The 27641-nt window shown below is 30.5% G+C and overlaps 1 protein-coding gene across 6 annotated transcripts in view; it reads left to right on the top strand.

Moving 5' to 3' along the window:
• Positions 1-27186, top strand: part of LOC140050969 (uncharacterized) — a 35793-nt gene extending 8607 nt beyond the window's left edge. For 3 of the 6 annotated variants that reach the window (XM_072095999.1, XM_072095995.1, XM_072095996.1), the window contains 7 exons: positions 1012-1201; positions 3780-3881; positions 8540-8629; positions 10538-10627; positions 14947-15014; positions 16809-16857; positions 21938-27186. In XM_072095999.1, coding sequence (XP_071952100.1) covers positions 1012-1201; positions 3780-3881; positions 8540-8629; positions 10538-10627; positions 14947-15014; positions 16809-16857; positions 21938-22975 — 1627 coding nt within the window. In that variant the 3' untranslated portion in view covers positions 22976-27186. The remainder of the gene's footprint in view (positions 1-1011; positions 1202-3779; positions 3882-8539; positions 8630-10537; positions 10628-14946; positions 15015-16808; positions 16858-21937) is intronic. The other 3 variants (XM_072095997.1, XM_072096000.1, XM_072095998.1) reach the window with 3 other exon arrangements.
• Positions 27187-27641: the final 455 nt, after the last annotated feature.

Below are 27641 nucleotides of genomic sequence, written 5' to 3'. Positions count from 1 at the left end.
TGCGATATAAAGAATTGTATTAAAATTAGATGATAATATAAACAGACTCGTGGGTGTTGTGTTTAGATCGTTCGATTCTCTCCAAAATAAACATTAGTTATGCTTCATTGCATATCAATTACTTATCCACGTTTTGTTTCATCGTAGCCTCGGGTTTCCCAGTTTAATTTCAACGAATATAATTTTCTTGATGTTGGTAAACTAAATGTCATCGTATTGTGTATACTATCACTCTGTACTTTGTACAGTATTTCGCGTTTTGTACAATAGATACACGGACATTTTCCTCTACATTTCTCTTGCGTCATTCATTGTGATAATTAATTTCTTCGTTACACTACCGTCATCCATCTTTTCAGGTTTGTGATTGGATAAGGGCCTATTGTGCATATTTCCATATTTGATGCCAATTTTGATATTTTATCAATGTGTATTGATCGCGATGTGATTACCATGTTTCCATGGCAGCAAACTTAAATTTCAATGGTCCTAATTAGCACAGAGTCGGATATCTGCTGTTTGTATGTCCTGTTCTTATTAGCATAATTATTGTTTTCAAAATAATCATTCATATTTTTACTAAGAAATACTACTTTTGTACTATTTTTTGTACTTATTATTGATATTTTTTTATTTCACAGATAAAGTTTCAAGATTTAGTTATTTCATTGCAAAATAAAATGTATATTATGTGTGACGTACTGTACTGTATAATGTTTTAAAATTCCTTCTTAAGTTTCCAAGACTGCTTTTGCAAAAAAATTCTAACAGTAAATATAGGGAATTTCATCTATTCAGCAGTCCAAAATAGGGGATTTCTACAGTAAGCAAGGTTTTATAAAAAATGTTATGATTAAGAACTTCATCCTGAGAAATCAACCAAACCCAATCCAGCACAGTACATGCACTTACTTCTCCTAGCAAGCCCGTCATACAGTATTATTATTATTATTAATTATAAAGAAAAAATGGTTTATGCTTGTCGATAAAAGTAAATATGTTTTTTTATAGATCAAAGGAGAACCATGTTGGATTCAGCCGACTTAACAGAAGTCTGCATCTAAACCTAACGTCGCAGTTATCGTTTACGTCGGACGAGGAGGTAACCATGGACGCCAATACATTCCGCCATTTAATGCAGGACATGACAAACATGAAGACGATGTTGTTTAAATTAAAACGTGTTATTCAGGATAATAATGTAAGCTTTAATGTAATTTTTTAAATATTATTATTACTAATAATAATATGGCCAAATATGTACAGTAGTAGTCTCAGGAGCCTTGGTATTCGTGGGTGAGATTCTTACATTTAAAAAAAAATTGATTTTCCAAATTTTTGCATAAATTAGATTGTGGGGTTATACTGTACAGTACTTAAGCATGGGATTATATTCGATCAGAAACGATAATCATAATTTGTGATTACATGTTAAAGTTGTATGTCATTGTCAGTAATTGAGTTTAGCGGTCTTTCCAGACACTAATTTATCTGGCTTTTCTGGGAGCTTCAAACTTTCATAAAATGTTGTAGTGTGAACAGGCATTTAAATATGATTTGTAGTTTTCATCCATGTGAACGCAAGCTTTTGATAGTAGGAGTTCAAACAAATTTACTACAAAACACAGTTTCATTTTCATTTCATCTAGCTTCTTTAATAATACCGTATACCCTCATAATAATCCCCACTTCATGTCTAATCCCACCCCCTACTGTCTGATTTCACAGGCATATCCCTATAGGTATAGTCCTAGTATTGGCTTTTGATCTGGATGTAGGCCTTTCTATTACAAGAAATGATCACCAATAATTTTTTTTTCCTGAACCAGGCTTTTCCCGAGTATAGTCCCACCCACCAAAGTCAACCCAATGTTGTGTTCTAGTGGTGTGGGAGTATACCAGAGGGTATAGTCTTACCCATTATTAAAGTCGGCCCATTTTTTTTGTTCTAGGAGGGTGGGATTATACCAGAGGGTATAGTCCAACCCACCAAAATCACCCTAATTTTGTGTTCTAGGAGGGTGGAATTATAACAGAGGGTATAGTCCAACCCACCAAAGTCAGCCTAATTTCGTGTTGTACCGGGTGGGATTATGCCAGAGGAATACGGTAATACTTAAAGTTAAATGTTACAGTACAGTATCATACTATTTTCCTTTAGTCTACATTATATTTACCAGGTCACATACAGTAGTCTGAACAGAACCAAAGCCATTCAATATTCTATATTGCTTCCTGGTGAATTCATATTATTTTGTGATGTCATTTCCTATTCTAACTTATACCATGTGTTTAGGGATCATCTTTCATTATGGTACTTTCATTCATCAAACCTAAATTTAGCATCATTCCCCCAGATGGTTTTATTTATTGAGACGATTCTACGATCTTTCAATTATGATTAATTTTTCAGCAATGAAGAAGTACAGTAGTATATTATAATGTGTGTACCAATTAACATATTGATAATAATTATTATTATAATGACAATTGCTGGCTGATTGCATATCAATTGTTTTGTTGAAATTTTTATGTCTATTTTACATTTTAAAGTTAAATTATTTCACTATTGTTGACAAATGATCAGACAAAAACCAATTGTGTGTGAATATATGCAAAATCTAATGAGTGTTATTAATTTGTTTGTCTTTATTCACAAATTATGATTCTGTCATCTGAAACGATTATGAAATTGGCATCCAACATAATCTGTACTATGCTCTTTTAATAATAATAGTATCTTTCTGAATATCATTGCATTATATAGTGCCAAAAAAACATGAATGAATGTAATAGCTATTTCTATCATCACTCAGTAGTTTTTTACTCAATGTAATTATCAACATGAAAGATGTTCACACCTTGATTTTTACACTGCACATGCTTTCATTATCAGTCACCTGATATCAAATTGATGTTGTTCTTATACATTAATGTACTTTAGACATCACTCAATGGTTGTTCATGTTTTTTAATTTATCAGCGTGGAATATTCTGACATACAGTATTATTAAAGCTTTAATGAAATTTGATTCAATTCATTTTTTATGGTCTAATTCATAAAATAAAAATCTTTGTTAAAATAATACACTGCAGTTTAAAGTACACGAACAATTTTTAAAACAATAAAAAAGTACAGACAATATTTAAAATTTATTAAAAACATTGACATTCTATGGATTTTTTCAAGTCACATGTCAGTAAAAAGGTTGTAAAATAAAGTAAATAAAGCACTGCCTATGAATTGTTAGATGAATAAACCACAATAAAAGATAATTTTTATTTTGATGATTAATACAATGATGAAGATAAAATAAAATAATTATGAATGAGGATTCCATGATGAGATGACATACAGTAGCATGGATGAGGTGGTAGTGATGTTGACATCAATATCAAGAATCATAGTACAAACTCTGTCTGAATTTTTGAATAAAGATTGTATAGCGCTGCTACGCGATGCAAGATAAATGACTTGGATGCCATTGGGAGGACAAAATACCCGGATGATTGTGGTAAATTGTGGCTAATGTCCGCTCGAATGGCGTCCATGGGATTACAGGAAGCATAGTGTTGTAGTTGGCATTTAAACATTTATTTACTTTCAATGTCATGGTAACAAAATAAAATGTGATACATAATATGACAAAGTAACATTGAAAGTAGGTTTGATCCCGATGAAGGAATACCTAGTCTTAAATCTTTTGCTAAAGAAGTGATCTATTTTATTTTAAATAACAACTTGATTTAGTATGCTAATTAATTTGTGTTTATTTCAGAATGCTATTACTGGAAGTCTACCTACAAGCCCTGTAACAACAGTAAACCCCATGCTAGGACAAGATAACATCCTTGTAGACCTCACCCAGGTGAGTAAACAGGTACATTACATTTATTTCATTTCAAAGTGAAATGCATGCTTGCTTGACCACGGTTGCATTGTGGATCTTTCCCAGGTAAGTGATATTAAGTCTCAATTAACATGAACTATTAGGGACTCCTAGATTTGCACTATGTCGACTGCTACCCTATGTCATCATTTTTATGATATGCGCATGCACAAGTCGACTGGCACGTCAACTAACATGAGTACGAGTGGATGTATGATGTCATAATAAATTAAGGTGGAGAATGATCTCGCGATGATTTTCTGAGACTGTTGTAAAAGTACATTTCAGTTTCATAGATTACATTGTCAGATTCTAATGTCATTATGTCATACGTTCACTGGCATGTCAATGTAAATGTCCACTTAATCTAAAGGTTCATATATCTGGCGATGAGTAACAATAAACTATGATCCATGTGGACATGAATGTCGTACAGTACACGTTCAATCAAATCTAAAAGTCCCTATTATACAATGGTCTACCCCAAGAATATGACCCATGGAAATAATGGCCCCAATTATAGATATGTCCTATCGTAGACTTCTTTAATTAGCGTCACTATAGCATGAGTTTAACTATTTCATAAACTTTTGTTTTTATGTTGTAAAACACAAAACTTCACAATATGGAAAGGGCCAAGGCTTTTTTTTGGCTGAGTTCAATTCACTGGTGGACCTCTGAGGCTGGCCAACTTATTGTTTTTTATTTGTTTGTCTTGTGCTTGGTTTTCTTCTTTGTGTTAAACTGTTATTAAAGTTTTATTGTTAGGGGGGTAGCAAACTTTGAACACTTGGTTTTATGGCTGTAACTTTTTCAAACTATGCATTCAATAGCTGTGTTCACACGCACTATTGTTAAGCCAAGCGTGCATAGAACAGATCCGATTCATATACGAGTCCGATACTGCTGATATACTTTCATAGCTCTGTGTTATTTCAGAATTAGTCACTGGAAGTGGTTTTTTTATCACAAAATTTCTTGTTTTTTTTAATACTTTTGTACATTACAGTAAATATGAATTTCTAAATAGGTAAATTATGGCATTCATTTTGACAATATTGTGGTAACTCCTAATATCTTAAATGTAATTGTATATATTCTGTCCTGGGTCATCGCCCTTTTCATTATCATCCATGTGTGAAATGGCCATACGTTCAAAATAATATGTCAATACATAAAAATGACTCATAGTTGAGACAGTACAAAAACAAAAACAGGTTTTTATTAAACTTCATCCCGAATCGAATAGCATTGCCTGAAAAATGCATACATGATCCACGGAATGCCCTATGCCGGTAATGAATTAATTTGAGGATATTTGGAGATCTTTTTCTTAAAACTTGACATGCTCCAAAGCTCTACCATAAAGTTTTGGGTTTATTAAAATCTCTTTTCTCTTCAATCATGGTGTGGTTTAATAAGCTCGGGATGTATCCTAAAAAATGCCTTTTTTTTCAAACAAGAATTATGTAACGGATCATAACGTGTCCAGCAGTTGTGGTTTGCTCATGACATTAAGGACATACAGTGGCAATAACTAATTATGTTGCGTATCTGATAAAACCTTAATTGGGTTTTAATGAAACTTTGTGTATGGAGAAAGAAGCTGTACGATTTGTTTTAGCATCATTTTCAGGTTTACTATTATTTATAATCAAAAGGAAAATTACTGAAATCTTATATTTCTGACTGGGTAACATTGAAATATGAAAGTAAAAGAAATTGCAATTTATATTTAAAACAATTTACTGTATAATAAAATAAAAATAGATAAAATTGAACACATCAACACAAAAATAAACTTTTATCACCATCAAATCATCACTCATAAAACTGTTATCCAGTTGGTAACAATTATATCAATGCTTATCATTCTATCTTATAACACAGTTTTTATAATTGTTCATTTTATTAGTTTCATTTTAAATTTAGATAGTATTTTCTTTTTATATTTTGCTTTCATTTTTCATTTTTTGGTAAAATATTTCATTCAACAGAATGCATTAAACACTGGTTATTCCCCAAAATACTCGATGTTTTTAACAAAAAGACAAATTTTAAAAGACCATTGTATACTGGAAGCATACAGTAATTGATACTGAAAATATTTGTACTGTATTTATAATTGATGAGGTAGCTTCTATTAGGCCCTTATGGACTATGCATCTGTTTAGATTTGATAAGAAGTAAGAGCCTTTGTGTAATTTCACCTCTAATCATAAAGGTAATGCAATAACTACATGTATAGCCGCCATTTCCTCACCCTCTACCTGTGTTATGACTCAAATTTATTAGTATAATTAGTTAACTAGTCATTGATTTTACCAAATCTTTGATAGAGTAGAGATACTCATTATTTTTATTATGAAGAAAATAGAATATTGCAACAAAAAAAAAGTTTAGATTCAAGTTAAACCTCTTTTTGTTGTGTTTTTATACCATGTGATAGGATGTTCAATATTACATAACATATTGTTTTGGTTTTCTTAAAACATTAATTGGTTATAGATTGTCTCTTTGTGTTATTTTATTATGAAGAAAATAGAATATTTCAAAAAAAAAAACATGTTTCTAAGATTCAAGTTAAACCTCTTTTACAGTAGCAATTGGGTTTGTTGGTTTTTTATACGATTTGATAGGATGTTCAATTATAAAGATATTGTTTTGATTTTCTGAGAACATTAATTAATTATAGATTGTCTCTTTGTGTTATTATATTTGATTGAGTCAAAAAATCATTTTCATAATGATTCAACAACAACCTCAGCATTAAAAGATGGGTCAACGTTTGAAACGCAACCTAAAATCAATACTCATCGAAGCAAGCTGCTGTCGACAACCAACGTACGATAGCGGAAGGTGATATGCAATCACTTGAAGCGTACACTGTGTTTCACAGTGATATTCTGCACTCTCTCACTGCATTAGACAACACTACAAACCTATTGCTTATTATAATCGTCCTTCGATATTATTCCTTAGGTGTTGTTATGAAGTTCTTTGGTTTAGTAGATGTCATCTAAAGGTTACAGTCTTCAAACCATTCAATCATAATTAAATCCAGTTTATTATAAACAGTGAAAGCATATATTAAATGTTGCATATCTTCATTTAGTAGAATAAATATAATTGCTGGACGTTTATAGTTCTCCGTTTGCCCTGAAATTATTGAGAACAATTTTCACTGAATAAGGAAATACTGTATTTACTCCTTAAATTAATTGTGAAAACTAATCGTTAAATAAGAAAATATTTACTACCCAAGAGTTTTATTTAGAAATGATTGAGTTAATCATCATATTTTAATTTACCTCCCAAATATTGAATGAATATCATAGCTTGATAAAGCTTGACAAAATCAATACAATAATGAGATTTTCGGAAGTCTAGTTCGTATATTAATTCAACAATCAAAAAATTGCCGACAAGGTTTTGAGACACCTAATTTAATGACGTCACTAATGCAATTATCAAACACCCTCTAGATGCTATTACTGGAAGTTTACTCGGTGTTTATGCACCGATAAAATCAGGCTAAAATCGATTTGCATTCCGGATGAAAATGTTTTCTGTAAATGTTTTTAATTAGTGTTGAATTGTGTTGAATAAGTAATTTGTATTTAAAAGCACAATTAGATTTAGAAAGTATTTTTCTCTATTTATACTAATTAGTTTTAGTATTCAGTATTAAAAAAAAAAAGAAGTTTATTACAGTAGAGTATATCAAATCATAAAACAACAGAACATTAATATTTTAATAAAGCTAATAAGCCTTTCACATCGCCTTGCAAGCTCTGAAGTTTAAACAAGGCAATCTAACAACAGGACACTGAGCTTGTCTTGCCAAGATAGGAACTTACAATCCTGTATGGCTCCGATAAATACTAACACTAACAGTACTATATGTACATATTCTCCGCGACAAGGTGTTGGTTAGGGGGCGTGGAACTGATCGTGTTGCAGCGATAGATAAACCATTAGATCTCCAAAGCTCAGCATCCTGATTGCCTTGGTTTAACACATGAGTGTCAACATCTCTGTTTTGTGTGTGTTGGAGGTTTTGCTAGACGATGTGAAAAGTTAATATAAACTATAAAGTATAATGCAACACATTTATTGGAAAAAAACATTAAAATTAATTGTCTCTTTTAAAGCTTCTGTTTTCTTACATAAATATATAATTTGCCAAAGGTTGTGTTGGTACTGTATTGTGTAAATAAATAAACATATTATTAATCCCCTTTTAACAATTAAATATTTGGATGGGTTACTTTTGGTGTGAAATTGTTAATTGAGATATGATAAATTAATTTGATAAATGTTCAAAGATGCATACTTAAACAAATACTAGATCTTCTAGCAAAGTTATATACTGGTACAGATAGAAAAAAGAGAATCATCTATTTTTGTATTATTATATTGCCTAAATTTTGTAAGAAGTTGGTTTTACTTTATAAATTAACAGGGCGTAGCCACCAGCAGTTGGTAAGGTTTCTTGCCACTTTTTCACAGAGGTCTTTCACAACCCAGTGGCTTGAACAGAGATTGTTCCCTTTTCTTGCAAAAAAACGGACCACTTTATTTCTCGTGGCTACAGTATATCTCACAGGTAGATAAGTTATGCTATATAATATTATTTTATATTTCAGGAAAATGTTCAACTAAAAACTGAAATAACCTCAATGAAGAGATTGATTGAAGAGACTGACAAGACAGTGGGAAGATTACATGGTGAACTGGTAGGCTTCCTATTGCATTAATTAAGTCTATACATTTATAATTCCACCCACCTGGTTCTATGAAAATGACGAGGTATATAATATTGTAGTGGAACTTGGTGGTTAACAAGCTTGCCGTCCAATCCCAATGATTCATGGTTCAACCCTAATCCAGTGCCAGGGTTGTATCTGGGTCATTCTGTAAAACATGATTTTTCACATACAATAAATGTCAATGTATAGTATCTCATGACTGTTTAAATACTCCACTTTTTACATCCCCTTATCCTAAAATTGGTAGTAAACTTGATATTAAATGTGTATGCAAAAAAAAAAACACATATAAAAACAAGAATGGGCTTAATACCTCGGGATAGGTTTATACTCAAGAACACAACATATAGATAGGCCATAAACCTGCATGGTTGGTTTACATGGAAAGTATACCTTAAGCTTGGTTCCCACTAGAACGTAACGCAAGGACGTAAACGCAACGCAAGCGTTTTAACCAATTACAAGCGAAGTTATAGACAGTTGGCAATCAAAAGCGAATAAGCCATCGCTTGTGATTGGTAAATTCACTTGCGTTGCGTTACGTCCTTGCGTTGCGTCGCTAGTGGGAACCACGCTTTAGTGTGGAGTTTTCCTACTGTATCTCAGTCTCGGTAAAATCATAATCCTTTAGAACAACAAAATTAAGGCAATTTTTGAAAACAAATACAGTAAGTATGGTAAACTTCTAATTCAAACTACTGTGCGTTTATACATACAAGCTTTTATGATGGATTTTAACATAACATGAATTCACATTTTACAGTCCATCTACCTTGCTACCTGTAGTGTATGTAAATAAAATACAGTATAACCTAATCGTTAGTTTTGAAATGTTTATTAATTTTCATACTACTGTATATTACTACACTTTCCTTGATGGGATTAGCAGGCATTTTTAGTCTGTGCTAACAGACATGTTGTCGTCAAGAGAATATCGTATGCATATTAGAATTGCTTCTAAAGCACTTAAATTTCACAAAATCTGGAATAATTAATTGCATTGTTTTTTAGTGAGTTAAAAGATCCAATGTAATGAAATATTTCATCTATTAGGTGAGACACACAAGTGTCTGTCCACTTTATACATAATTCAGGTTTTTTATTTATTTATTTTTGTGATGCTTTGATCTATGATCACTTGGTAAATTAACTGAGAAACCAAATGAATAAAAGATTGTAAACATTTTATCATTTTAATTGTCTAGACTTTACAACAAAAGTTACTATTGAATACAAGGACTATGGTTTCCCATTGAACATCTCAAAATGTTGGTGCATACTTCCTTTTCATCACCAAATTGTTATCACATGCATACACACTAAGCATGTCACATGGTTGCATAGACCATGTTAAGCTCTGTCTACATTATCAAACTTTGTGACAACAAAATGTGATGTGCCCATACAATATGTGGACATGATGATACCATATTTGGGCATATCACAATCATATTTGGGCTAATCACACTTTCTTCTGTCAAACTACTGTAGGTTGATAGTGTAGACAGAGCTTTTAGGCCCACAGCTTTTAGATTAACATTATGACAAATTTGAAAAGTATAAACTGTAAAGAATCAAAGTGTCAACAGATTTTATCTTTCATTGTCAATCTCAATTTTGTTTTGCTGGGCTAAATTGTTCATTCATGGCTGATGAGATCAATTTATTTCGATTGACCTAAACAACAGTATTTTATACCAGGGAGGTAGTTATACCTCCCTGTTTATACAGTATTCTCATTGCATTCAATACTAGAACTCACCAAGTAATGTTTAGTAAAGTTATATTTTAAAATAAACAGATCTACAAAAGTGTTCTAAAAATGTTGGTAATAAAGTACTGTAAATTATCATGTTACTGTTTTTCTTTCCACAGTTAGAGTTCCAGACAGCACAGACCGAGTTGAGTAACCGCAACCAAGTTCCAAAACGAGATGTTGGCGTACAAGCCGATCTTCCCATCATTGTAAGTCATAGCATTCTATTCCTCTGCACATGTTCTTTGTTATTATTACGTCAATGTGTCTAGTTTATGTCTTGAATCGTAGAATACGTCAAAATAAATTTGTCAAGGAGTTGTGATTAATCGTTGCACAGGGCACACTCTCACTTTGAAGGCTTTAGTAAATCCTACTGTGTAAACTGTGAACCTAGTACATATTCTTTATAGTTATATTATGTGTTGGACAATAGAAATAGCTAATGGGGTACATATGATAATGATATAACAATATTCATTTAATATTCAAAAGCGATTTACATAATGAATACGTTTGTGTATACCTGGACTTTAGATGTTAACATTTTTTAACTATGTTTCTCCCGAAGGGTTATGTCACATCATGTCAGTGTACAGTCAACTTCCTGGTTGTGGTAGTGGCTGTGTGTGAATTAGCACATCTATAAGATGCAATATAATTATTAGTTTCATAAACATTTTGTGTACACTGGACATACAGTATACAGTAGTCCTTATCCGAGAAGACTTGTTGTACAGTACTACTACCAGAACCATGGAATGAAAAATCCTTGAACCCTTGCCAATATTATTGATATGGATTACGGTATGGTTCCACTGTCTTAACCTCTCGGCCACTCACACAGGGTGAGATAGAATGAATAGAACAATATACTGTACAGTATTATATCATAATTTGTATTTGTGCCAAAACATTTTGTAATATTATGTAACTTTTTTATTCTCTATGGCTGACTTTTTTCTATTAAAAACACAATATGGTAGTGAATCATACTATAAAATCATTATGTAAAGATTACTCACTCAGTGAAAATCAAGGTAAAGTATGTTTATGTGGGACAATAATACCATCAATGGTTTAGATTAACCAGCAAAAATACTGTATTGCATTTAATTTGTTTTTAAAATAAATTTTCTGGATTAAGAAAGTTTAAAGCCGAATATATGATAATTTCTAAACATGTTCTTTCTTTACTAGCAGCAGTAATTGTTATGACATTCTTTTTAAGCTCTTTCATTGGTCAGTTTGTTAATGTTATTCTTTTGTTTAATAATCGTCCTTCTTTCCTTTATTTGTTCGTTTCCTCAGCCGGTATTATTTTTACTTTCTTTATTAATAACTGTTATTAATGTTAATTAGGTAAAGATATAGTGTTTTGATTATTATTTCATTGATTAATTCTTCATCCATAATAATGTTTCAAAATCTGTGAAGCAGTTGATATTAATTAAATAGATTAGATACATTTTTAGTAAAGATTATAAATTGTTGTTTTATTATTTATTATTAACCTACTTTACTTAACCTATGTGAAATCATCTTTAAATTTTTTAACACTATTTGTCATAATAAAGTCCATATGAAATTTTAATATTTCATGCCTAGGTTACCAGGATAAACTGACATAGGCCTTTCCCCCTGTAAGGGAAGAACATACTCGTAAAATAACACACATTTTGAACACCCCATATTTAAACTAATTCTTATGCAAAGCAATGAAATACAAATCTGTGTGATTTATCTATTCTATACTGTTTCATTGAATTCTATATGATGATGGCATGACTCTTACCAATACAGTATGTATTTCCATACTCCAATATGATAGACCTTTTATTTTTTGGAATACTTTTACTACCAATACTGTAGTTATATTGAGATAACAGATTTTCCCTGAATCATTTAACAGCAATGTAATAGGAAGGAGAGAGAGCATTTGTAGGGGAGGGGTAGGGAGAGTAGGTCTATGCTACTGTATGATGGGGGTTAGCGTTTTCCATGGATTTTTAAGCTATTCAAATTTGTGCAGGAAAGTGAGCAAGAAAATGCAAATTTAGTTTTTTCTTTATAAGGCTTAACAAACACCTGTTGTAATTATAATTATGTCTTGATTGTAGGTTTGTGAATAATTTATAGGATTATGTATTCATGGGTTTTTTTTATTCAAAGTTGTTTTTCTAGGTAAACATATTCTTAGAACATAATACAGTAAATTAGTAATGTATTTTACGAGAGAAACATATCATTTCAACATATCCGTAATTACATAATATCCTATTGATATGGCAGTCAGTTATTAATTGCATATCTAGGTAAATTGATCTGCTATGAAAATAATATTTGGATGATAAAATGAAATATGAATATAAAGCTTCATAATTTTAATTTAATTTTATCTTATGGATTTATTTCAATATGTCCGTACAATTTAATTTATATCTGCCTTTTTATGCTTTATTTCTGTCTTGCGTGAGGCCATTAACAATTTCTACATGTTAGGAATAATTTATCTGTACATACTGTAGTACAGCCTTATGGAGGAATACTTTGTACTTGTTTTTCTCCATGTCGTTCAATTATTTCTTAAAATTAATGCTTATGCTTATTGTCCTAACCCCTCCCCATTCTCACCTAACATTTTCTACAATTTTATTCATTGCATACAATTCTGACATTCACATGTTAGACATTTAACACCTCAATAATTGTTAAAATTGTTAGCATAAATATTCATGTTTTAGTGTAATTATTATTTTCTTTCAAAAGACTATAATTAGTGAAATCTATTTTTGAATGGTTTAAAAATATAGAATTTTTATAGAATTAAAATTGATAGAGTCAGTGAAAATTAGGGATTTTCAAAAGAAATCTTTTAAAATATTCAAAAATACAAAATCAGCTTTTCACTTCCTCTGTTCATTCAAAATGTTAATAACCATATTACAAAGAAACCCATACACTAAGGAACCAATATTATAATCAGACAACGTTCAATGCCATTTACGGTTCTATTTTTTTTTTTCATATTGTGTTATTTCCATAATATGATAATAAATGCTAATTCGTTTTATTGTGTTAGGGTTTGTTTTTTTCTAGTGTTTTTTAATTTATTCAAATTCTTCCTCTTAAGAATATGGCATTTCAGGCCTTAATAATAATAGTAGAGATAGTCTTTGTATTTAGTCTATTCATAGATTTCCAAAATAATATTTTAAAATAGTAATATAGTATAATGTTCACAGAATGCGGTTGATTTTGTGTTATTCATATACCACCATGGTAGATTAGAATGAGATTGCATAATAAAGATTCTTATTCTTATATGTTTAGATCTAAAGCTGTCTACATCAAACTAGTTTCACAAAAAAAGTGTGTTGTGCCCAAAAATTGAAGTGATATTCCCAAATAGATAGTGAGATAACATCATGGGCACATTACATTTTTTAGTCACATAAATTTTGATAGTAGATAGAGCTAGCACCCTAAATTTCAACTGATTCAAATGCTGTCTGGCTCATGTATGATACATGGTAGTGTTTGGTTGTAGATTGGTTGGATCATGGAACTATAATATAAGTTCCATGGTTGGATAGATTCTTTACAGTTCTTTGCAAGAATTATTATCAGGTTTTTGTTTGATATTTAACCAATAATAACATTAGTATCTCAGCATACTGTACCAGCTTGAGTATGCTATTAAAGCCTTATCGTAGGATATCTTCAAAGCATCTCATTTGTGAGGACATTTTCCTCTTCTCATCTTTAATTATCATTTATAAATCATTATTTAATTTACCTCCAGGTGCTTTATAGTTTCTCATTACATTATTTATAATATTTGTATTTCATATTTATTCATTTCAAGCCCACATTAAATTAATTAATTTTTAGAATCTATCGTATAACTCTGTTTAATATCGAAGCAATAGTGCACTACTCTATTTATAATTAGTTACATAAGAGAGAAGGGATGACGTATTCATGACGATAGTGCTTATTGTGGGTTCAAGATTCATTTTTAAATTAAATTATATTTTGATTACTAGGCCTATATTTAACCTATTATAATTAAAGATAAAATTGCGTAATAAATTATATTTAAAATTATGTATACATATTAAATTATTTGTAAATAATGCTCACCACTTTTATATTTTACAATGTCTTCTATTCTAGTAGGACCAGTCCTTTTTTAACATTTCCTTGTTTCGTTCATTTGTGTATTTACAGTAAGAGGGTCATTCGTTATTGTGTACAGCGTATTAAGTAAGAGGGCCACTGAATATCAACATTTAAAATTTATAAAAGGAATTAAATGGTTTAAAAAATTTAAAAAAACATACAATGTGGAATGCAGCATGCTGTGTATTTTATGTTCTTATAATATTGCCAAATGTATGTATTTTTGTTGATTTTTGGAAATAATCAAATATGTCTATTTGCAGTGCTCAACGTTAATCTGCTTCTCTTTTGCACACTCTTTTTGCTCTCTTTGCCTCTACTTGTTTCTCATTTTCTTGTTTAGTCCTACAAAGTTTATAAGCCATCATATATTCCACGACCGACAACGTTTCGGACACGCTCAGAAGTGAGGTAAAAAAACAAATGATTGAGCATGTTGAAAATTGATTAATTTTATAGTATACAGAGGTTTTAAATTAGGATTTAAAATACATATGCATGTTTTATATATACATTAAAAAATGGAAAATATTGTTATTTTCATTCATATTTTACTCACTTAATCATATCAAATATCAATTTTAATAAGTGTGCTTGGAATAGTATGCGCAGACCAGAATGAACTAATTACTAACTTTATTTGATTTACATTTACAAAAAATAATTTAGTGTTTATCAAGTTTAATTATCGGAAATTATATTAGCCGATCTGACACAGATTGATGTCACTCATGTAAATGTTAATTTATGCAAATTATAAGCTACACCACCAATCCTAAAGACCTTTTAAAACTGATAATCAACTCTAACATGTCCGTATGAAATAATATTAATCTGTTTTTAAACCATAATATTTTACATTCTCTAAATAAAAGAATTGGCAGTGGCATGATTGATATCTGGAGGGCCTGCAAAAATGCTAGAATAAGTATTTTATACTTATGTTAAGAAACATGACACAATATTTTAATATAAAATGTGTTCTCTACTTCTTGAGATGCATAATAACGCATGATCATAATTTTCCCATGATGCATTTTGACTGAATTGTAGGCTGGCAGCATTTGCACGTTTTAACTGTGTGCTCACTTCTATTTTCTGCAGCAAAATCACATGCAATATTTTCTCACAATCTCTTGTCCATGTTTATGTTCACATGCACACACTTTACAGTACCTTGCACATCACATTTAAAAAAACAGTAATTTAGTAAACATATCACATTCTATAAATTAAATTATTTATGCTTGTATGATTTTTCGGACATTGTTAACCAAGTTTTAGTAATTTATGATTTTTTAATTATATGTCATAAATAAATTAAAAACCCGTAATAAATATTCTTTTTGTAAATAAATTGGATTAAAACAGTTTAAATGTCACTAGACCTCGTTATTTCAACATTCATTAATTACATTTGACAGTATTGTTATTTAAGTAGTGTTTCAATTACTACTTGTATTCCACTAATTGCAATTTGAGAAGTTGAATTAATGAGAAAAAAATGTATTTTGTATGTGCAATCCAGAGAAAGAAATTGCTGTGTGCTTGACATAAAAAGAAACACTTTAATACAATTAACAATATAAATATAATTTTGTTTCACATCCGATGGCATGGTTCCAATATAAAATGTAAAAAATAATCATAAAATCTCAATATTATTATCAGAGAAGATGTAATGTAATATATCTCTACCTTAAAAAAAACACAAACATACAGTACACCAAATAAATAGAATCTTTATTTAATCATAATAATTAATGGAATACAAAGTTTGCTGAAATTGTATGAATACAAAATATCCCACACAAAATTGACTTGTATTAATTAATCATTCTTTATTCTAAAACTCTTGTCTACACTATCAAAAAAATGGGATGTGCCCATATATGGACATGATGATGTCATATCACTACCATATTTGGGCATATCACTACCATATTTGGGCACATCACACATTTTATGTCAAACTAGTTTGATAGTGTAGAGAGAGCTTTATATTATTCTCAATTTTATAACATTAAATTAATACGAAAATGTTTTTGTGATATTTGATAATTTTCAGCAAATTATGTATATTTATGCATTTTTGTGTGCTGTAATCTTTGAATGTGTGAAGTGCTGTCATAGACCATAAACCCCCATGTTGCCTGATTGATATTTACTTTTATATTTTTCTTTTGATATTTTTTACTGATAAAGTCGTATTAAGGCTGCATTTGAAGAGTATATGCGGATTAACGGCAGAAAGGTATACTTATCCTCAGAATAGCATTGTATATTTTCACGCAACACGTCCACTTGATTTGCGTACTCAGCACGCGAGTACTTGCACACGTGCACGTTCCACCTTGACTTAGTGTTTGAGAATTTTGCCTGCATTTCGTAAAGCATGTACTGTGTTTTCTTGAGTATGTGAACTTACACCTGTCCCTTTTTCTTGTATCTTTGTTTTATCGTTTAAATTTCTGTTTCTTTCCTCTGATAAATTTTGCGGGGAGAAAGAGATGGTTTATAAATTGCAAGTATTTAATAATTCGAGACAATTTTTCCGTGTCCCGATTTACTGTAAGTGAATAGAGGTTGCTTTAGAAATAGATCAATGTTATTGTTGCTGTTGAATTTAAAATAGATTTCTATAGCAAATTAACAATTAGGTAGAATGCTATTTATTATAGTATTGACTATTAAGTATTATCCAATCACTATACTGTAGACTTGTATACACAAGTTTTTTTTTCTCACAAGCACAACATGATAATTTTATACAGTCTATACGTAGAAAATGGATTTATTGGTCAAAATTGTTCCATTACTTTTTAATCAAGTTATTCTGTTCTGTATTGATTATATGATTGATTAGTCTATGATTACTACATTGGATAGAACTTATCCTAATTCCATTCACCTTGCATAATGCTTTATCTAGTGGTTGTTTCCTCCTAAGTACAGTATATTTTAACTAATGTTTTTTAAAAACTATCACTGTAATAAATGAATTAATAATATTGATCCTAATACTTTCAATAAGCACTGTAAAAAGTATCTGTATTTAATTTTCCAACTCATGTGCTTAATAATGCTATTGAAAACCAAGCACAAACTATATCCAATCATTGTATTATATTATATTTATATGTACAAATAGATGATATTTCTTTCTGTAGGATTTATACATTCATTGGTTTAGTAGTAGCATGGTTCTACCATTTAAAATCATTGACTTTAAATAAAAACAGTACCACCATTTTTAACAATAAGCATACAATTTAAACCTAGGCCTGCTTTTTAGTGTGATATGTATCTACCAGCAACAGTGAATAATTCATATGATGACAGTAATTTGGATTGCGTAATATTTTATAAGAGCATAAACTGAGGCCTTACCAGTGAATGACAGATAGACTTAACGCTCTGTCTACACTATCAAACGTGTTTGACAAAATAAGTGTACCCAAATATCGCAGTGATACCCCCAAATATGGTAGTGATATGACATCATCATGTCCATATGGAGACATCACATTTTACAGAGCTTTATAGAGTTCTTATCCCTGCAATTGTGCATATATGTTTTTATGTACTGTGTTCAAACCTTTTATAATTTTGAAATAGGTAGCTTTTGGCACACCCTTTCTGCATCTAAATTAGGCAGGATCCGATTAGAAACAACCTTTCATTTTTAATTAATTTTCTCTGTACATTACTGTATATAATTCCTTGGGCAGAATTAATATGTATATTATTACAGTATTATTATAGTGTAGGTTTTTGCAGTACTATCATGTTTGTATTGATGAATAGTAATGAGTTGAATGCCAGATTATGGCACATAATGAAATACATTAATATTTAGATGCATTTAATATTACTTATATAGTGTACACTTTCATAATGCTTTTGACCATGGCGATGTGCGAAAATCCATTGAATAATAGTACCTTTGACCATTTAGTTACTATACAGTAACAGGCAACGTTGTCAAAACAATTGGCTGAGTGAGACCAAACCTCATGAATGAGCAATATGACGGATACAAAGTAAATTAAATTACTTTCGAAACATAATGAGAAAAGATACAAAACTCAAAAACAGTATACATGTAGAGACATTTTAACAAATGCAGTTTAAAATTCTTTATAGCACTACATTTATAAGCATGTGCATTATAGTATAATGAGGCTCTTTTTTTATACCAAGTTGTTTTTTTGTGTGTGTTAGACTCTAGGCTTTACATAAGAGATCTTCAACTTTGATCAAGTGTCCTATCTATTCTTAATAGCAAATCCATTAACCAAATGTCACAGAGAGTTCAAACAACGCATTTATTCGTATTTCGCAAAATGAAAAAGGAGTCCGTGATGGTATTTTCTTATCACATTTTGTAGTTGAAGACTTTACTAGTAATATTGAATTGGGAAATAAAGATATGGATTACTTGTGAATGTAACATTTGAATCCTATTATTTTTATGACTGTACCAAAGAAAACATTTTATTTTGTAGTAACTATTTTTTATTATGTTTATTAGTATTCGACTTTGATAATATGCTTTTATGCTTTTATTTAGGAAAATAAAATTTAGATATTCGAGGACACCATGATTTCTTTTGAGGAGTTTTGATATTATCATCAATATATATTTTTGATGCATGTAACTGCAGTAAAGCCACATCAATGTATTTAAACTACCAGCGTTCATGTTATTCACATTATATGAATTGTAGGTTACATAAACACATAGTGTGAACCCAGAGGTCCCTTAGGATTTCAAAGAGGAAGTTTACACTTATAAACAGTGAAATAATAAGGACTGAAAAACAGTGAATTATGCTATCCATCTCACCACACAATGAAGAACTTTGGTTGTAAATCTATGTCATGTGCTTACTATCTTGGATGTTAGCATTGCAGACAGAAAGTAATATTGGCCTTCTGTATAATCTCTGTAATATTTTACTATTATTTAAAATGAATTACCATATCCTCATGTATAATCCCACTTCTGGTTTAATCCCATCCTTACTTTTTGTATGATATCACAAACAGGCATTATCCCCGGGTATAAAGTCCCAGTATTGACGTTTTGTCTGGAAGTGGCCTCTAGCCAGTTTATATAATTTTTTACAAGATATGCAATAACAATCATTTTTTTCCTCAGCATGCTTACCAATCATTTTTTTTCCTCAACCAGGGTTTCCCCAGGTATAGTCCCAGCCCCCAGCCCAATTTCGTGTTCTACGTAGGTGAGATTATACCAGAGGATATACAGTAATATAGTAATTATTATATAGTATTTGTTAAATCATTGATCCTAATAAATTTCAGATAAAGTAGTTTAGTATTCCTTCTTGTTGTTAGATAATGAACTACAGTATGTCTACCCCCTTTTTCTCACTCTCCCCACCAACTCCTTGCAAATCACAGAACACTTAATGTTTATCAGGCATGTTACTAGAATATTTGTGTACTCGGTTAATACAGTATAAATAAAAACAATCTATTCACAGTTTATTACCAGAAGCCAGCTTCATTTATTGTCATTCAGAGAACTAATAGAACTTTGCTAATAGATTCACACCCCATCTTATTCCTCACTAACATATCATCACAGCCCCAGTTACCTCTATTCTCTTGATACTGCACTGTACCTTTAATGTATCTTTTATTTTGCATTAATTTTATTTTTGTTTAGTTAATTATCTATAATCAATCTTTTATTTATTCATTCTTTACTTTCAGTTTTGATTTAAGTTCACCCTAAAAAAAAACAGGACGGTATGTGATACAAACAAATCGTTTTGGTCTTCATTTTCTGTTTATTAAATTCTATATTTTTTTATGGAAGACATATGACTCATTTTGAATGGGATGTGTATGCTTTATGAGTCATGTTATCACATGCTCTTGGATGCACAGTAATGGTGTAATAATATTAAATGCTAAAATAGTATAGAATATGTCAGACATAATTTTTGTTTGCTTTTTATTTATAGCAAAAAAACAACTATTGTTGTGTCAAAATATGTTATTTTCTCCTAAATACTACAACACTACAATAGAACAAATATAATAATTCCATATGAATGTTTCTGAGTTGATTGGGGAGAATATCGAATATTGTTGAACAATCGACTGTCAGGCTTCCAATGAATAAAATATTTTCCCAATCAACACATCTGAAACATTCATTATTTGTTCAAAAGTAAACTTTTATTCTGGAAATTGGGGAATTGTTTTGAAATACAACATTTTTCTATTAGCTGCCTAACTAAACATAAATTAATCTGCTGCTTCCATTAAAAAAGGTAATGCTCTGTTTTTGGTAAAAGATGCCACTGAATACCAGCCTTGCATTGTCCAAAAACGAGAAAAAATAACTTTTTTATACTGTCTCCAGATGAGTATTTTCTGTATGATTTGTCTGACATATTCTTTCAAACTATTATATTAAAATATAAATTCTCTGATATTGCATTAGTAGTTGTTATAGAAGTTTGATATCATTTCAAGTATATTTTTTACTTTGGTTACAATACTTTTCTTACAATAATTTAGAGCCTATTTTAAATCATTCAAGTTACAATTCTGTAAAATAGTAATCAATTCTATGATTAACTTGTTTTTGGTTGTGTATTTGGAAAACCATTTCTTTGAGGTTTGAGATTTTTACAGTAAAAATGATAAAATGTTATGAAGAAAATGTAACTTTTGCTTGAAGCATGCAATTGTATTTGTAGGTTTAGACATTTCCTTGCATTTGTTGATATTCAATGGTTGACATGCTATTCTATTGAATGTTAATGTCCATTCTGAAAACTATTGCATGTTACGGTGAGAAAAACAACAAAATAGACTTTTAATTCTTAAGATAGTATACAAATTCAGGTCTTGGTTTTAAATAATTTTACAAACAATCTGTTAAAAGGTGTGTATATTGGTTAAAATTAATATTATTTGTAACAAAATTTACATTGTAATTATATTAGGATTTTATTAATGTTATTGAAACTTTTCTTCCAGTACAGTGTATGAAATGTTATAAAGTATAACTTTATTTAAAACTTGATAATAAAAGCACAACAAATAATTAGGTTTATCATAGGAAAAATACTGATTGAAGATTGATTTTTTTTAATTTACAAACAATTATATTGAATCTAATAGAATCTTAAAATTCATGTATTTGCGTGTACTCATGGAGAAATAAGTTCTTCCTGCATGGTATAATTCATTTTGTTTTAAGATTTGTCTAGGCAACCTGGCTTTGTATTTCTGTTGATTTTCTATTGCTTTAAATTTCATTTTTTTGCTGTTTTGTTTCTTTACAGATTCCTGAAAGTTACCCATCAGCTAAACCTGAACAGATCATACCATTGTCACCAACCAAATTGGAAAGTCAACAACAGCAACCAAAAGTGGAAAGCCCTAAGTCACCCAAGAAAATCAAGCTGCCAGAACAACCTCTATCTCCAGAGAACAAACTACCAAAACCAGTTAAAGTTTCCCCAACAGAAGACTCTCCTAAGCCAAACCTTTTACAGGCTCCAGGTGGCAAATCAAGGCAGATACAGCCGCCAAGACAGCTCCATTCAACAGCGAAGCCAACACCAGAACAAGTCAAGGAACAACAACCAAGGCCTAGCTCGACTAAATCTCCTAGCGACAGCACCAATATTCAGGAATCACCAAGTTCATCAGGAGAGGCGGCAAAACCAAAATCAAAATTGCCACAGTCGAGACTACCGAAAAGTAACACCCTTACCAAACTGGGCGCACATACAGTGTCGTATAACGGAAACCAGGCAAAATCTGACGAAGACATTAACACGTCTTCAAAAAGTGGATCAGGCAACCAATCGCAGTCTCTCACGACATCGACATCGAGATCAAAGCTTGTTCCACCGTCAAAGGTTAATGTGAACAAGGAGGAGAATGGTAATAGGGCAGAGAAACGATATTCTGATCAAACACTAGAGCAGCAGTTTGGGAAAGGTTTAGAATCTTCAAAGACTGATGAACCAGTGATGGTGAAACAGAAATCAAAATCAAAACTCATGGCACCAGGATTCATTAAAAAAACGTCAAAGAGTTTGTCGAATGAAAACGTTTCTTCTCTGAACGGTAATCATGATCATTTACAAAACGGATTAGAGAACAATACACAGATAAAAAATGGTAACAAATCAGAGGAGAATCTCGCTGAAACCGACACCAAAAAACAAGCTGGTAAAATTAAGAAACCAAACTCTCCAAAGACTGAACGACCGTTAAGCGGAGGGATGGAAGGCTTCTCCCGAATACCTGCACCAAAATCAAGAATTGCGCGCAGTACAGGAATACCATCACGGAAAACTAACCAACCATGAAATTAGTTTTTATTTTATGTATTTGGATAAACCATGTTAAACAATGTAATCATGACAATACAATATGTACTACTTTATTTGATTGGATAAAAAAATTAGACCACTGTCGGAGGAATTACATAATTAAGAGACATCTGCCAGAGGGAATTGCTATCTTATTATTGCATTGTCATATTCTCAAATTGGATACAATATTAGTTTGTTATTCAATTTATGAGAATCAGGACTTCCTGAGAGCTTAATTTACTCATTTTGTCCATGTATGAAGGAATAATATTCATAACAAATATGCTAGAACAGTGAATACGTTTCCTTTCATTCCTAAAAACTATGTCGTCTTATTAAAAATCATTAAATTATTAAACTTTGGAACCAAAACTAATCATTGAATTATATTGTAATGATAAAATTGTTTATTTTGCATATATTTAAATTACGGTAGAACTCCTCCTATGGGATATTCCTATTAAGTGGTAAAATACTAAAATATATGTTTTTAAATTTAGAATTATTCCCAAAAAGCAATAACTCATTAACATATTCTAGACCATCTGTAGAATTACAAATTGTAATAAATTTGATATTAATCCAAAATCCTCGCTTTTAATGCCGCAGAAATGGATCTATACCGCAAATGCAATGGTGATTGATATGAAACAAATGCTTGATGTCTGAGGTAAATCTAGTAGTAGGTGATATATACAGCTTTCATTGCAATGTATCAAATGGTTAATTAACAGTTCGTTTATTAATATGAATCTAAACCTGATAATTACTCCTCAAATTGCTGTATTTGTTTGAATTATATTTCGATCAAACTACCACATTAAAGTCGTAATTCAATAGAGGTAATTTGGTAATATAAGCAAGATGTTGTGTATGTTAATTGTACACAGATTATAACACTTTCAATGATATATTTAAGACAGATAAACATTTAAAGTGTAATAAATCATTACTCATGTCATGTCAAAACTAAGACAATAAAATATTATACTGTACTGTAAAAACTATAATATAACACATGATTTGACAGGTTCTTACAATAGGAAGGAAGAAATTGACATTTTTCCGATTTTTAATACTGTAAATGTCATTTTTAGGAATGAGTATATTATGATGCATGTATGCAGTGTCCAGAATTCGCAAATATACATTTCACGTTTATCTTGGGTGGAATTGAACTCAAGAATCTCTACACTATCAAACTAGTTTGACACAAAAAGTGTGATATGCCCAAATATGGTAGTGATATGCTCAAATATGGCAGTGATATGACATCATCATGTCCATATATGGGCACATTTGTTCACATAAAGTTTGCTAGTGTACACAGAGCTTTAGATCAATACTTTACCATGCCTATGAATTACTTGAACCAGGCTTTTTAATGGTAACATTTTCTGTTATCTGTTATTTCACCAGGTAACTGAAACATTATATTTTATTAAAAATATATATAGGGTTATGTTTCAATACATTTTTAATAAGAGTTAGATAAGTTTCTGAAGTTAAAATCAATAATTGTATTGTAGTTATGATTATATTGACTTAATAACGATCCTTTCTCACATCTCATGGACTACAAGGACACGTTTTATCACTTTGATGCTAACATGAGCTAACATCTTGGTGTGAACATATACTACAGTAACGTCTCTGAATAACACTTATTTTAAAGTGTTTTACACTACATTTTATATACACAGTACTTTAATTTATTTAAACATTTCAGACAATATTATAGAGGTTTTAGACATGGTGCCAATTAATTTAACTGAGGGTTCCGATGGGATTTCATTTATGATTAAGAAAAGCACAAACTTGGTTAGAGCACTAATTGAAAAATACAAGACAATTTTAATACTATGAGTTGATATTCCTGCATTTTTCTAACTGTTTGTCTACTCTTTTATCTGTATGGACCTTTATATTTGGACACTGTAAAATGAACAATTCTGTTTGTGAATAATCGCAAACTAATTTAATTAGTAATTTCTCGTTTTGTCTCGTAATTTTATGTATTTTGATAAGCATTCCATGATTGTAAATTTATTACATAATATTTTGTTTATTTGAATGGTGCAATTGCTTTTTAGATATTTATTTTTTTTGTAAAATTAAGTTAATTTTAACAGGTAAATGCTGCCAATTGCTAAATCAGTGCTTTTGCATGTCTTCAGATACTTTGGTGGTCAGGTTATACTATTTTGAACAAATTTCCTATTTTTAATCACTTTATACTAAACTTAGGGATCATGGTAACATTATTTTACTGCAGTTACTGCAGTACATTTACTGTAAAAATGTATGATTTTACTATCTTTCAATGTAGAAGTCAGTAAACAGTGAGTATGATTTAACAAGAAAAATTGTATAAAATAACTGAATAAACTGGTTGAAGCGTAGTCAAGGTTCTAGATAACAATACATTCAGAATATTATTCATGAAAGAAAATATTTGGGCACACACGGCGTGTCATAATTCTACTGAGCTGGTTCAAAACACCTGCTGGTGGTGCTACATAAAAAGAAACACAATACTTGTAGTGTAGAACAAAATGACATAATGTACAGTATAGTTATGACAATAGTATAATTTTGATATGTTCAGACCCTAGCATGTACAAAATTTCAGCATAATATTATGACTGTATGTTAATGCATTACATACTCTAACCATTGCAATTCTCACTGTCATGTCAAGAGTCTAAATTTCTCTTCATAACTGAAATGGTTCAAAACGTCTATCTAAAAAGAAACAATAATTAAAGACTTGTGGCATATAAACATAATGTGTTATGCAATAGAATAAATTGACATGTTCAGACCCTAGCATGTACAAAATGTCAGCATAATATTATGACTGTATGTTAATGCATTACTAACAATTGAAATTCACACTGTCGTGTCAAAAGTTCAATTTCTCTTTATTTTAATATTAATATCAGGAATGGCTACTTGTGACCAGCAAACTATATAATATTTGATAAATATTGTCTTGTTTTTCTAGAAATTTTACCATTTAAAACTTTAATGCAAACATCTGTAGTGAAATGTAATATTTTAAGGGTGTATGTGTGGGCCAATTGAGTAAATAAACTTTTATTTGACTGAACAACTGAAATAACAAAAACAATTGTGTATTCAAATTATTGGGTATTTTGATTTCAGCCACAACAAGTTTTAACAAATTTATATATAGAATTGGATGCATACATACAGTAAAAGTGGTGTATTATTGTATCAGTGGTATTTTTACCAAATTGTGAATTTATAAGCTTGTACACCATCCTCAAGAAAATTAGTATTTTTTTCCATTTTAAAAATTATATATATATAATGTGGTAAATGCTTGATAAATAGATAAAAAATTGAATTTAAAATACATAATTAAGTTAAAATGTGATTTGAATTATTTGTTGGTGGTATAGTGGTTTATAAGGTACATTGAAATTGATGTATCATAGTTTATATAATATACAATAACGATCAAACAAGCTGTAATATTTGGTGTGAACACAACTTTAGCAGGTGTAATTATTGGACACAATGATTGTGGTTTAACATCTGAACATGTAAAAATGACCATCAATGATATGTTGAGAATGTAGTAGCTGAATTTAAAATGAGACAATTTTTGCAATGTGCTGTATTTCTTATGGTGATTTATTGTAATGGGATTTCATTGACCCAGTTACTTGACAATGACTTTGTTTCACATCAATGTAATGTTCTTTTAAAGCGTTATTCAGTTTCTGCAGATTTTTATCTTTTGTTGAGGAAATTTATGCAGAAAATTTTCTTTGCAGTGAATTGCTATATAAAAATAAACTAATTTACAACTCCCTGCTCTGTTTAACATTTTCTGGTTTATTATACACATTTTAAAATACAATTGTAATAAGTGGTTAAGTATTGAAATTTTTACATTGTATAGTGGATTGTACCATTCGTTTTCGGGGGGTTATGGGTTATACAATTATACAGTACAATATAAATCTTACCTAGAAAAGTGTTTAGTGTTGAGGAGGCTGAGGTATAACTTGTTTTCACATTGTATAGTGGAATGTTCCATTCCTGTTTAGGGGTGTATGTTGTGTATATATTTGTGTTAGTCTATGTGCTGAATATAATTTGAATAGTGATAATAAATTTTTTTGCACTTGTAAAAAATGTACGAGTTTTATTTATTTAGTCAATATGCTTTGCCGAGATGTGGGTGGAGTTGAAATGTGTTGATCGTTGAGCTTGAACACCTCAACTCCACAGATTATCGTACGCCTTATGTTAGATAATAAAACTAACGCTGTGAATCTGAACATACCTTGAGACTGGTTCAGTCGCAGGATAGGAGCTGCGGTTTGAGTTTGATAAGGCTGGCATGGTGATTGGCTGTGACGTAGATAACACTAACCAATTGCCTACAAAGTTGAATTTTTTACTCTTCAAAACTGCCGTGTTGATCAGTTGACAGCTTGAGAAGGAGCTTGAGATGTGGAGGAGAGACTCAAGCTGTCAAAAGATGATTGCGAGGGCACCCCGCAATCACATGACAATTCCTTGTATTGAGGTACAACATCTACTTTTTTTGGGTATTCATTCACTTTCATACAACATTTACAAATAAAATAATTTTAACTCACCATACAAAAATGTTCATAAG

This window comes from Antedon mediterranea, chromosome 6 (genome assembly GCF_964355755.1).
Source record: "Antedon mediterranea chromosome 6, ecAntMedi1.1, whole genome shotgun sequence".
NCBI lineage: Eukaryota > Metazoa > Echinodermata > Crinoidea > Comatulida > Antedonidae > Antedon > Antedon mediterranea.
The sequence above is the reverse complement of the archived record's forward strand: the minus strand, read 5'-3'. Positions and strand labels throughout refer to the sequence as shown.